Source organism: Chrysemys picta, chromosome 4, assembly GCF_011386835.1.
Source record: "Chrysemys picta bellii isolate R12L10 chromosome 4, ASM1138683v2, whole genome shotgun sequence".
Lineage (NCBI taxonomy): Eukaryota > Metazoa > Chordata > Testudines > Emydidae > Chrysemys > Chrysemys picta.
In genome coordinates this window covers 149358661-149371426 of record NC_088794.1, presented here as the reverse complement: position 1 = coordinate 149371426, position 12766 = coordinate 149358661, and the positions used below count along the sequence as shown (strand labels likewise).

Below are 12766 nucleotides of genomic sequence, written 5' to 3'. Positions count from 1 at the left end.
CAGAATGTTAATTAATGAGCACAGACAATAGGAAGCAATGTGACTCTTTAATGGAGGAATAAGGTGATAAAGTATGGATGACAAACTAAAAAGGGGGGAAGGGGTAAAAGGAGACGTGACCCAAAGCTTTATTATAGAATACTGCTTCTTATCATAGATATTTATACTATACAGCTGGGAAACAACCATCACTAAATGACAGTCTGACAAACAACAAGGTGAGCAACTATACATACAAAAAGCTTATAAGCATAGTTGCCCTACAAGCTCCCCTCTGGAATAGTATAAATAAAATACATGTTGTGGGCAGTTGGATACATTATTTTCATTCCTTAAGGATGACCAGGCACAATCCACTTACCCTTCCGTTTAATTTCACACAGGTTATCCCTAATTTATGAAAATAAAGCATGTATATTTTACATATACACTGCCTGTCAATCACACACACACACACATACACTGTACACACCCACCCGCTAAGAACGTTTCAGGTGTCAATATTACATTTTGTATATACTCTACACCTATTATTTCAGTAAATATGAAACTCCCTTTTATGGCAACTCTGTAGGCAAAATGAATACAAAATACTTTGTTGTACAAAATTGCATTTATACAGGAACCACCAACATTGTACTATAACCCCCTTCAACAATGCACTACATCTCTACAAGGACCAAGAATCATCAAATCTTTATACAATTGTAAAAAATGCTAAGCTGCTCTGCAACCTTCTTTTGCTAAAAGTTAGATACATTACACCACTCTAGCAGCAGATTAATAAATAAAGATTAAATAGTCTATTTTACAAAGCCATACAGAATGGCAGATTTAAAAATGAAAAGCATTGCTGATCCTTTCACTTCCTACGCAAATCATCTTTATTAAGAATAAGACTCAGTATAAAGGGGGACTGGCCGGCACTATATTTATATCTACAGGATACAAGGACAACCCAGAGGAAGTAAATACCTAACTTTTTATGGCACCTTTATTGCATTTTTTTTTAAAGGCTGTGTTTCCCTAGGATTAACAAATAAAGGACTATTTATCTGATAGCTTTTATTAAGCAAACGTGATATAACCAGCCACACAGTGGCAAGAGACAGAACTAGCCGTTTCCAGCTGTGAAAAGTACAATATTGATTTCTACCCTACAAACCAGATAATTAAGATACCAAGAAGAGAAAAAGTAAGTTACAGTCCAGCTTGTATTTGAGTTTCCTTAATGGTTCTTTTTTCCTTATGTGATGGATTCATTCTCTTGTTATTTGCATTGGGTTACTGTTGCTTAGTAACTATTTTCATGTCCAGCCAAGATGTAGAGATTGCTGTGTGCAGTTGGGTTTTCTGTCGGCCTACTTTCTAACACTACAACCCTGCAAGTAAACACAAGCACAAAACAGAATGGGGTTAGCTGGAAAACAGAGATCCCACGGTTTAAATATTAATATTAAGAGGAGCAACTCCCATTGTTCACAGGCTCATAAGGTGATAGAGGTTTGTTGATATTCCTTTAATGCCTATTTAACTTATGTAAACAGCATTGTTGTAGCCATGTCGGTCCCAGGATATTAGAGACACAAGGTGGGTGAGATAACATCTGTTATTGGACCAACTTCTGTTGGGGAGAGAGAGAAGCTTTCGAGCTTACACAGAACTCTTCTTCAGGTCTGGGAAATTAAGGCCACGTCTAGATGTACAACTGTGCCTCTGCAACACATGTGGTGAAGACAAGCTCTCCCGTTGGCATAATAAAACCCACCTCCGTGAGCGGCATAAGCTATGTCGGCGGGCCTAGATCACAATCTCTTGACTCGTAAGAACCACATGGCTACACGGCACAAAGCCGAGAAGGCTGAAGCAGCCTCGGCTAATGTGACAAACCTGGATTCAAAGAGCATCTCCCTTGAGCTGGTGGCTCCAGTCAGACTGCACCTGTTCCCTGCTTGCTTTTGCTGAAGAGACTCAGCCGGATGTTTCAGGGACTGAGATTAAAACGAAGCTTTGTGTGTTAAACAAAACAAGTCACTTAGGTTTGTTGCTATCTTATTCCAGACCTCAAGTCCCACAGAAGGAAAGAACATTTACAAGCTGGTTTTCTAGGTGATTCATGAATATAATTCTTCCCTCAAAATCCAAACCATGATCGCCAGAACCAGGACTTTCCTGAAGGGCATGGAGCAACACGACTACCATCTGTTACACGCGGTTCGTTCTCTCCCCACAGGTCTATTGCGTGGGGATTTACATATTCTAGGTACACTGTGTTCATATTACTAAAAGCAATGTCAAAGTACGCCGTGCCCTTAGACTGGAAGATGGCGCCAAACTCACTTTGGTTCTAATCACAATCACTTCTTAAAATCAACCAAAGGTGGCAGTGTTGAGCAACAAGCTACATTGCCATCCATCTTTCTCCCCCCACACAAGGGTCTGAGAGAACCGTTCTGGACGGTAGTTGAATTTTAACTAGTTTTCAGCTAACTTATTTAAATTAATACAAGATTTAAGTTTCTTAAATATAACTACCTGTCTGATCCCAACAAGCGGAAAACCCTGGTTTCATCCGAAATCTCTTGGGTAACCTGCAAAAGAAAAGGATTAGCGGAAAGCTCCTTTGTATTGGTAAAGTAAAATACATGAATATGATTTAGAAGAGAAAATAGCCAGCCAGTTTCTTCAAATTACAGTTTTAAATAAGATTTAGTGCAAAATATAGAACCTTATACAGGCACTAAGTACAGCTTAGTGATTAGACCTCACAAGATTAATCTTAAATAGCTTGTAATAGTGATGATTAGCACACTGCAGGATTAGGTGGTGGATTTGAGGGTACTTTGCTTAAATCTCAGCAGAGAGATTGAATTTCATCCACCACTGTGCAGAGTTAAAGAGACACTATCAATTTGATTTTCACAAGATGAATTTTCATTAGAATTAAATTTTCTGAGCCAGCCCTTCAAATCGTCCGTCCTGAATTTGTATAAAGGTTTAAAGGCACAAATGTATAAAGGTTTTTCTGAACCTTTGATGATATTTAGGGTGGGCCCAAGAGCCACACGCCTCATATAAACTATTTAGCTTAAAGGGCACGTTCAGTAGTGACTTGATCACAGTCTGTAAGTACCTACATGGGGAACAAATATTTGATAACGGGCTCTTCAGTCTAGCAGAGAAAGATATAACACAGTCCAATGGCTGGAAGTTGAAGCTAGACCAATTTAGGCTGGAAATAAAGGTGCACACTTAACGGTAACAGTAATTAACCACTGGAACAATTTACCAAGGGTCGTGGTGGATTCTCCATTGCTGACCATTTTAAAATCAAGACTGGATGTTTTGGCAAAAGATCTGCTCTAGGAATTGTTCTGGGGGAGGTCTCTGGCCTATGTTACACAGGAGGTCAGACTAGCTGATCACAATGGTCCCTTCTGGCCTTGGAATCCATGAACATCAACATGCTTGGGCCCATCTCTCTCCATTCTCTGGACACACCTGCCTGATGCCTCTTTAGTTTCAGCTTGGTGCTGTGCTACTAGTAGATGCCCTCTTGTGTGGCCTGGGAAAAAGCCTGCATGCCATTTCCCCCAGAGCAGCGCAGGAGAGCAATGTCAGAACACGCATCTGACCATCCAAAACAGTGACACTGACTAGCCACACACTATTACAGTAACTCCTCACTTAAAGTTGTCCCGGTTAATGTTGTTTCGTTGCTGATCTATTAGAGAACATGCTCCCTGATAACGTTGTTTGGCAGCCGCCTGCTTTGTTCACTGCTTGCAGGAAGAGCAGCCCGTTGGAGCTAGTTGGTGGGGGCTTGGAACCAGGGTGGGCTGGCAGCCCCCCTATGAGCTCCCCTAAGTTCCCTGTGCGGCAGCCGCCCAGCAGACTATCAATTGCCAGCAGTCCAGCTGTCCCTCCCCTGCACACCCCAACACCCCTGTGCTGCTCCTGCCCTCTGCCTTGGAGCTGCTCCTGTGAGCCTCCTGCTTGCTGTGCACGGGGAAGGGCGGGGGGGGAGAAGAGAGGTGCTAATGTCAGGGTGTCCCCCTCCACCCTGCTCCTGCCCCCCATCTCCTTTACCCCCATCTCCACAGAGCGGGGACGACGACACGACAGGGCTCAGGACGGAGGGAGCTTGCTGGCAGCAGCTGCTGTCTCAACTTGCGGATCTACTTAAAAAGGCAATGTACTTAGAGTGGGCTCAGCGTACTTAAAGGGGCAATGCACATCTCTAACACACATGGTGTGTGTGTCTCTCTCTCTCTCTGCCATGCTGTCTCCCCTCCCTCCATCTGTGCTGCCTTGTAGAGTGTGAGGCTACATTAACAACGTGTTAACCCTTGAGGGCTCAGCCGAGTGCTAGTTCATCATTTAGCAGTAAGGCATTCGCTGGGAAATATCCCACCCTCTTCCACCCTCTGACTCCACCACCTCAACCAAGCTTCACAATCATCATTGCTGTGTACAGTATTAAACTGTTTGTTTAAAACGTATACTGTGTATATGTATTGTGACAAAGTTCCTCCTCTACCTTGGTGGGTCCTGCGCTTATTGGCGGATTTGCTCGCTTCACAGATTCACCCTGTGGGTCAGGAAACAGTCCAGAGACCTTCCCCTCTGGTAGAAGCTATATTCCAGGTCAATTCCTCCTCTGTTTGATCAGGAGTTGGGAGGTATGGGGGGAACCCGGGCCCACCCTCTACTCCGGGTTCCAGCCCAGGGCCCTGTGGACTGCAGCTGTTTAGAGTGCCTCCTGGTACAGTTGCACGACACCTACAACTCCCGGGCTACTTCCCCATGGCCTCCTCCCAACACCTTCTTTGTCCTCACCACCGGACCTTCCTCCTGATGTCTGATAACACTTGTACTTCTCCGTCCTCCAGCAGTACGCCTACTCACTCTCAGCTTCTTGCACACCTCTTGCTCCCAGTTCCTCTCTCTCACTTCCTCTCCTCTGGCTCCCTGGCTTGATTGGAATGAGCCCTTTTATAGCATCAGAGGGGCCTTAATTAGAGTCAGGTGCTTCACTGCCTCACCTGACTCTTAGCAGGTTAATTGGAGTCAGGTGGTCTATTAGCCTGGAGCAGCCCCCGCTCTGGTCACTCAGGGAACAGAAAACTACTTATCCAGTGGCCAGTATATCTCCCTTCTGCTACTCTGCTGTTCCCAACTGGCCTGGGTCTATCACAGTCTTTTGTCTGGTGAAAAAAAATTCCCTGGAACCTAATTTCCTCCCCCCGACCCACTTACATTAATTCTTATGGGGACATTGGATTCGCTTAACATTGTTTCGCTTAAAGTCGCATTTTTCAGGAACATCACTACAATGTGAAGTGAGGAGTTACTGTATTATGGTAGCAATTTAGGGCCCCAATCAGAATCAGCAACCTGGAAGCAGATGCGAGGGGAAGATGAGTTAAAATTAAATTAAATTAATTATGGAAAGACCAGGTGAGTACTTACTTCATCTGACTTAAAGCTTTTGCCCTGCATGCCATGTTTCCAGAAAGCCAGCACACTGTCTTGAAGGCACACTACAAGAAGAAAAACAAAATTAGACCAATGGGTTGAAAGGAGTTCTGTTGTCTCTGATCAAAGACAGCATTGGTGGGTTCAGTACAGGAAGTATGTTTGAGATGTTAATGCACAATTTCAGAAGCACCAAGTGAATATTACACATTGTACAGCCATGCTATTTTTCTAGGTCCTGCTTGCAGGGCCGGCTTTATGAACTGCGGGGCCCGATTCGAATACCCGGCGGTGGTCCGGGGCTTCGGCGGCACTTCGGTGTCGGGGGCTCCGCTCTGGGTCTTCCGTGGCACCAAAGGACCCCCCACCGCCGCCGAAATGCCGCTGAAGACCTGGAGCGGACCAGGTGAGTAAAAAAAATTATAAAATTAAAAAGGTGCCTAAGGCGCGGGGCCCTCTTAGGCGCAGGGCCCGATTCCGGGGAATCGGCCTAAAGCCGGCCCTGCCTGCTTGTTTCCTATGTGATCTCTCAGAGACTAACGGGGCATGCTGCTCAGTAGCTGATGCATCTGGCATTCAATGAAGTCAACTGAAACTTATAAACTAGTGATTGGGCTTTTCAAACATATCAACAAACCGTACCTTTTTCTACATAAAAGGTATGTCTGCACTGCAACTGGTGGGGTGACTGTAGCTCGTGGAGGCACGCCTGTGCTAGCTAGAATTTGGCTAGTGCCGCTAGCAACAGCAGCAAGCACCTGGCTCCATGTGTTTCAGCATCAGCTGCACAAGCCCACTTGGAACCCTGGGTAGGTATTCACACTCCTAGCCCATGCGGCTGTGTTTTCACTGCTATTTTGAGTCCTGCTAGCTGGATTAAAGTTGGCATGAGTACGGCCACCCAAGCAGCAATCTCCTCCGACTGCAATACAGACATGCCCTTAGATTCATGTGCACTTGCTGCTCCCCATCGCCTGTCATAAACCGGGAAGACCTACTTATTCCTATTCCAATCCCTACATTATAAAACCGAGGCTCCCCAGAGCCATCTAGAGTGTAATAAATTCCAGAAACCATTCACTGACCAGCCATCTGCAAAGTGAGCTAGACAATTAGTGCAAGGGTCCTTGATACATCTTTCCATCTATTCATCCCTTCAGCGTGTCAAAGGAAAGCAGTTTACGCAGTGTAGTTACATTACAGTATAAATGACCGTGTATGTCGATTGCTGGGAATGGAGGGAAAGATTTCTGACTGAGAATTCAACTGGATAATTATAACATTTCATGATGTAGGAAAAGACCACGTGTCAAATAAAAAAAAATACTGCAGTGTCCCTTCACTGCCTGACCAGTTCTGAGAGTCTGTTACACAACACCCTGCACTGCCTGGACAGATGACCATGTGACATTCATTCTTTTAAAAAAGCTACCCCAAAAATCTGTTGCCAAAGGGAAGATGCCCAAGGAACCCAGTGCTCCAAACGGCAAGGAACTGCTGGGTAAGAGTGAGCTGATCTTGAAACTAGGATTTTTATTAAAGGCTTTTCACCACTGACTCTGGTTCCAGAACAAGTTTAAATAATTCCAGTTCTGCAACAATTAACGTACAGTATACTAAATCCCCACTTTGGGGACCATGGATCATGGCAGGAACTCTCAGCATAACAGTGCGCTGTTGTGTAGAGATGATGGCACACCTTCCAAAAACAAGACTGCTACACACCGTGTAAGAGCTATGTATTATTAAGAAGGTATGGGCGAGCTAAATTGCTATCTGCAGGGTTTCTTTAAGTAAAATCTCAGCTTTGTTAAAAATTGCTCCAACCTAATTTATTGCTACAATAAAACCCCTTAGATAAAAACGTTTCTTGGTGCTCTAGAAACGAAGAGGAACAGAGGAGAGCAATTTCTTTGTTTTTAATCAAGACAGGAGACATCTTATTTAAAACCAGCAGGAATTACACTAGACCGGAACTTCCAAAAATCAGGCTCAGGCTTGCAAACACAAGCTGGCATCTAGCCAGTCAATGCAGTCAAGGAGACAACTCACCGCAATAAGCACTACACCAAGTAATAAGCTTTTGCGGTGTCAGACAATAAACTAACCTCGGCTAGAAAGAGCCATGCAATTTGAAGATAAAATCTTCTCTGCTCAAGGCTCAGTTCTTGAGAACCAGTCAGGAGATTTTTACTTACCTACAGATTCAATGCAGAAATCAAAACTTAGCTCAGAGGCCAGCTTCTTGCTCGATTTCAGCTTCCCTTGTAAATTCACAATTTTCACAAATTCTCAAGGGAAAAAAAAGGACAAAATTAAGCTCAAACCCCGTTGCTGAAAAGGATTATAGACAGCTTTACATATAAAATGCTAACTACCACCTTCAGGCTTAAGAGTATTTTATTCCCATGTCTGGCTTTTACAGTTTGTACAGAATGAATCAAAGAGCATGTTTCTATTAATGCACAAGTAGGTAAGACCGTATATGTATCTGTATGTTTGAGACTTTGCTAAAAGTCTTCCTAAAGTAGGGTTACCATATTTAAAAAACAAAAGAGGACACTCCATGGGGCCCTGGTCCCGCCCCTTTCCCACCCCCGGCCCTGCCCCAACTCTGCCCCTTCCCCGCCTATTCCCCACCCCTTCCCCAAAGCCCCCACCCTAACTCCGCCCCCTCCCCTGAGTGCCCCGCATTCCCCCTCCTCCCTCCCAGCCATGCGAAAAGGGCTGCCCGAGCGCTACCGGCTTCACAGTTTGCCGGGCAGCCCCCAGACCCTGCGCCCCCGGCCGGCGCTTCCCCAGCACAGCTGGAGCCCGGGAGGTCTGGAGGCTGCCCAGCAAACCGTGAAGCCGGTAGCGCTCGGGCTTCGGGCAGCCCCCATGCCTCCGGACCCTGCGCCCCCGACCCGGCACTTCCCCTCCCGGGCTCCGGCTGCTGTGCTCCTCCCCTGACTCTTCGGCTCTGTTTAAGAGCCGAGCTGCCCGAGCGCTCCAGCTTCGGGCAGCCCCAGGCCTCTGGGCCCTGCGCCCCTGGAGCCCGGGAGGGGAAGTGCCCGGCCGGTATTTTTCCCGGACATGTTCGGCTTTTTGGCAATTCCCCCCGGACGGGGGTTTGATTACCAAAAAGCCGGACATGTCCAGGAAAAAACGGACGTATGGTAACCCTATCCTAAAGAAATACAAAATATATGACTATTCAAAGAAAAAAAGAAACAACCACCCTAAGATGAAGGTTTGTATATTTAAATACACAAAAGTCACGACTGGGTTGCTACTGAAACCATTAACTTTTCGGCCACACTTCTGTGCATACAGATTCTTGTATTGCCAGGTGTGTTGTACAAGTTAAATTTGTGGTAAGAAACGAAGCTCTGAAAATTCCTGATTTTTGAGTATTCTATTCTCAATCATAACACTGCATTAAGTTTAAACGATGAAAACAAAAGACAAAATAAAGGATATATGTATTTTTTTAAGAGGGCTGCAAACCTGAAGGCTGCATGTATCTAAATCTTAACTAAAGCCCTGATATTGCAACGCTACAGTATAAAAGAGAACCAAAGAGCTGACATCTAATAAAGTAGCAATTGTGCCAAAGCAAAGGTTTCTATCCCACAGCTCCAACCATATAGACAATACTTACTGTCCAAGCAGACTAGAACGGTGTCTCTTTCCAGCTGTGTTACATGAATGGCATCTAACTGCTGATTGCCTTGTTAAAGGAAAACAAAACCAGTTTACATTACACCTTTAAAACCCGATCTTAGCTCCCCAAACCCTATATTCTACTTTGTGCGTTTGCCGCTCTGCATACAACCTTTACAGTTAGGGATTTCTATTCTTGTAGAGTCATTTTTATTTCTTTTAGTGGTGGCAAGGTTAAAGAAACCAATTCTCCAGCTGAGGTGAGTCAGCTGCTTTCTGACCCCTTTGTGTTATGGGAGAGGAGCTCAGGATCGAGTCTTGCCTCTCAAAAAATTGGGCTTTTAAAACAGAAACCATAACTCTGAAGGGACTACTGTCTGCTTGTGACAGCCTGCCAAGAACATATCAAATCTGCTTTAGAGGGGGTTCGCAACAAGGTACAATAGTGAGTGGTGGGGATCTGCACAGGACACTTCCCCCTTGGAGAATTCATGTTTGGAGATGACAATCTAGGAAGCCCAGCGTGACTGATAAATTAAATACTAACAGTTTATATAGCTTTAATTCATAAATGAGCTCGCCCACTAGTGCTGTTAAAAAGAAGCCTTTAAATGTGGAAAGATGTGTCTGAATCAGCTTAGCGGAGAAAAAAGTAATCAAGGTAGCAAATAGCTTTTGAAGAGAAAGGAGAACTTTTTCCATGGCATAAATGGGCAACAGATTACAAAAAAGGTCTATGTGAGGCCACAAAAGAGAGGCATGCGCTTCGCTGAGGGTGTCCAGAGAGGAAACGGGGGAACAGCACAGAGACTGCCCTTGGAGGGACATGGACCAAGTAACTACACACTGAGCTCTTAGCTGAGTGGGTCATGTTCTGGTTTTCAAACATCCACTTTAATACATGGTGCTTTTAAAATGTAAACGAAATTGGAGCTGGGCAGAAAACGGACTTGGAAAGGTCTGACGGACCAGCCTCCTATGTGATGATTAAGTAGGGTTACCATATTTCAATAGTGCAAAAAGAGGACACTCCACGGGATCCCGCCCCAACTCCGTCCCTTCCCCACCCCAACTCCGCTCCCTCCCCTGAGCACCCCACATTCCCCCCCTCCTTCCTCCCGCCCCCCGGCTGCTGCTGCGCTGGGGAAGTTGCTTTGGCCCCCGCCGCGGTGGAGAGCGGCGGGAGCCGGGAAAGTTGGAGCCCGGGGAGGAGGCAGTCCCCTTACCATGCGCCTCCCTATTTTCCCGGACATGTTCGGCTTTTTGGAAATTCCTCCTGGACGGGGATTTGAGGACCAAAAAGCCGGACACGTCTGGGAAAATCTGGACGTATGGTAACCCTACCTCTGACACTCACCTCTCCCTCCACTGGAGGGACTCCCCTGTCCATACCTGTCCCGGGGCCTTCCTTTAAAGGGGCATCCCCATATCAGCGGGGTCTACTTGGAAAAGATAATATTTACTCCCTTGTGTGGCAGAGCTGGGCTGTGACAATCCAACCCAGCATGAGTACTGTGAGAAATGGGGCACAACACTAACCAAGGCAGTGTCATTTCAGGGACTGTATGGGCCTCGAAGTTCAAACAAACAACTTATATAAAGTCCTTTTCTTTACTGGGAAGCCAAATGGAAGTTTTTCTAGAAGGATATTTTTAGAAATCTCAGTATAATGACAAATTTCAAGCTCAGTTAAATAACTTTTTTGTGAAATGATGCAGAGCACAATTAGTACAGAGACATGAATAGAGAGCGATCCAAGCTGCTTTGCCTGATATTGTGTAAAAATGTGTGTAACTTTGCTATAGAAGGCCTTGCCAAACTAATTATCGAAGCATATGCAACCATCATCGTAGACAGTGACTTGTTTATACTGCTCTATATACTATACCAGTGTTTCTCAATCTGGGAGTCGTGATTTATTTGATAATTTATATGGTAAAAATGAGAAAATAAGCAATTTTTCAGTAATGCTGTGCTGTGATACTTGTATTTTTATGTCTGATTTTGTAAGCAAGTAGTTTCTAAGTGAGGGGTACTCAAGACAAATCAGCCTCCTGAAGGAGGTACAGTAGTCTGGAAACATTGACAACCACGGCTCTAAGCGACCTGGATCAAGAATGTCTTTGTTTTACTTTCTATTTCTATAGTAAGGCTATTGGGAACTCAGCATTAAAATACAGTCTCAGAAGGATTTTTTGAATCATGTTTTTAAAAAATTTCATAAATGGACCACTGCACCTCTCCCAAATTAATGAGTCTGATGCAAAGGTCCCTGCATCTTCCAAGTATCAGAGTGAGTTGTTTTCCAGAAACCCAAAGGTGGAAGTTCATTAGCAATCTATTTGTGGGTAATACATTTTATAGTAACAAATAAAAAGGAAGTCACAACTGGTCTAGTCAAATTTGCTTCCTGCCCTCTAGTCAGGGACATATCTCCCTACTGTCAACAGTTCTCTCCGGAAACAGCAAAAGAAAGATCCCAGATCAATCTATGAAACTGAAAAGGGTATTCCCAGAAACACTGAGAAAATGAATGCCAAGGGCTTTTGTTACACTTTACCAGGAAGATCAGGAGTGAATGCACCAAACCGAAAACTCACTGCTGCGGAAATAAACACTCAGGGCTAGACTCTGCTTGGAGACAGCAGAATCTGCTACCATTTGCTGCTCTGAGGTGTACAGTGCCTCACAGAGCTGGGGAAAGGAGGCAAGACCGTGGCTGGCAGTGCAGGAGAGAGTAAGGTGCCTCTGCGCTGCTATGGGGCCGAGCACCCCCCTCACCTGGCCCCCCAGGTGGGGGGTGAGGTGACACCCCCACGTGCCCCAGGCCGGGCCAAGCCGCGGTGGGGTCCCTGTCCCTTTAAGAGCAGGGCTGGACTGAGCCGAGCCGGCGGGTGGTGGCTCTGCTCCCGGCTGCAGGCTGATGCCGGAGCCTGGGCTGAGAGCCAGGCTCGTCTCCTGCACCAGCTCTGGGCGAGGCTTTGCTGCGGCTCCCCCAGTCCCCCCCGGGCCGCTGCACGGTGGGTGGGGAGGGGGTTGCTTGAAGCAGGGCAGGACCCGGTGGGGCCGAGGGCTGAACAGGCCCGGCAGGGCGGTGCGGGGGCTGCTGGTGGGGGAAGCTGGGGAAGGGGTGGCATGGCCTCAACCCCCTGGGGCTGCCTGCCCCGCAGAGGAGGCAGAGGGGCGCAAGCCGCAGCAGGACCCCAGCCCCGTGGGGGAGGGGATCTGGGGCCAGTCCAGGGAGGCAGGAGCAGCCCAGGGGTGCTGGGCGTGTGCAGGGCAGAGCCCCGGGAGAGCCCCAGCCCTGCGGCGGGCAGTGCTGCAGAGGAGGAGCCCACACCCCCCGGCGGGCGAGGGGAGCCCCAGGCAGGGGGAGCCGGGCCGCCCACACCCACCTCTCACGGACGCTCCATGCTGCTCCCAGTACTGCTTTCCGCCGGCGTGGCTGCCCTGTTAGCCGCTTTTGGGTCTTTAAATAGCCGTCCAGGGGAAATCCCGGACATTTTTAGCTTTTTACAAATTACCCCCGGACGGCTATTTAAAGACCCAAAAGCCGGACATGTCCGGGGAAACCCGGACGTATGGTAACCCTATATTAAGTAGAGGGAATGAAGTAATTTTTAACACCAGAAGGGTTCCCCCA

At 46.6% G+C, this 12766-nt stretch overlaps 1 protein-coding gene across 1 annotated transcript in view; it reads right to left on the bottom strand.

Moving 5' to 3' along the window:
- Positions 1 to 28: 28 nt before the first annotated feature.
- The window catches only part of MAP4K5 (mitogen-activated protein kinase kinase kinase kinase 5), an 84279-nt gene continuing 71541 nt past the window's right edge, over positions 29 to 12766 (bottom strand). The window contains exons 29-33 of the mRNA XM_008168603.4: positions 9122 to 9190; positions 7677 to 7769; positions 5473 to 5543; positions 2536 to 2591; positions 29 to 1382 (exon numbers count right to left, since the gene is read on the bottom strand). Of these exons, the coding sequence (XP_008166825.1) occupies positions 1295 to 1382; positions 2536 to 2591; positions 5473 to 5543; positions 7677 to 7769; positions 9122 to 9190 (377 nt within the window). The 3' untranslated portion in view covers positions 29 to 1294. The remainder of the gene's footprint in view (positions 1383 to 2535; positions 2592 to 5472; positions 5544 to 7676; positions 7770 to 9121; positions 9191 to 12766) is intronic.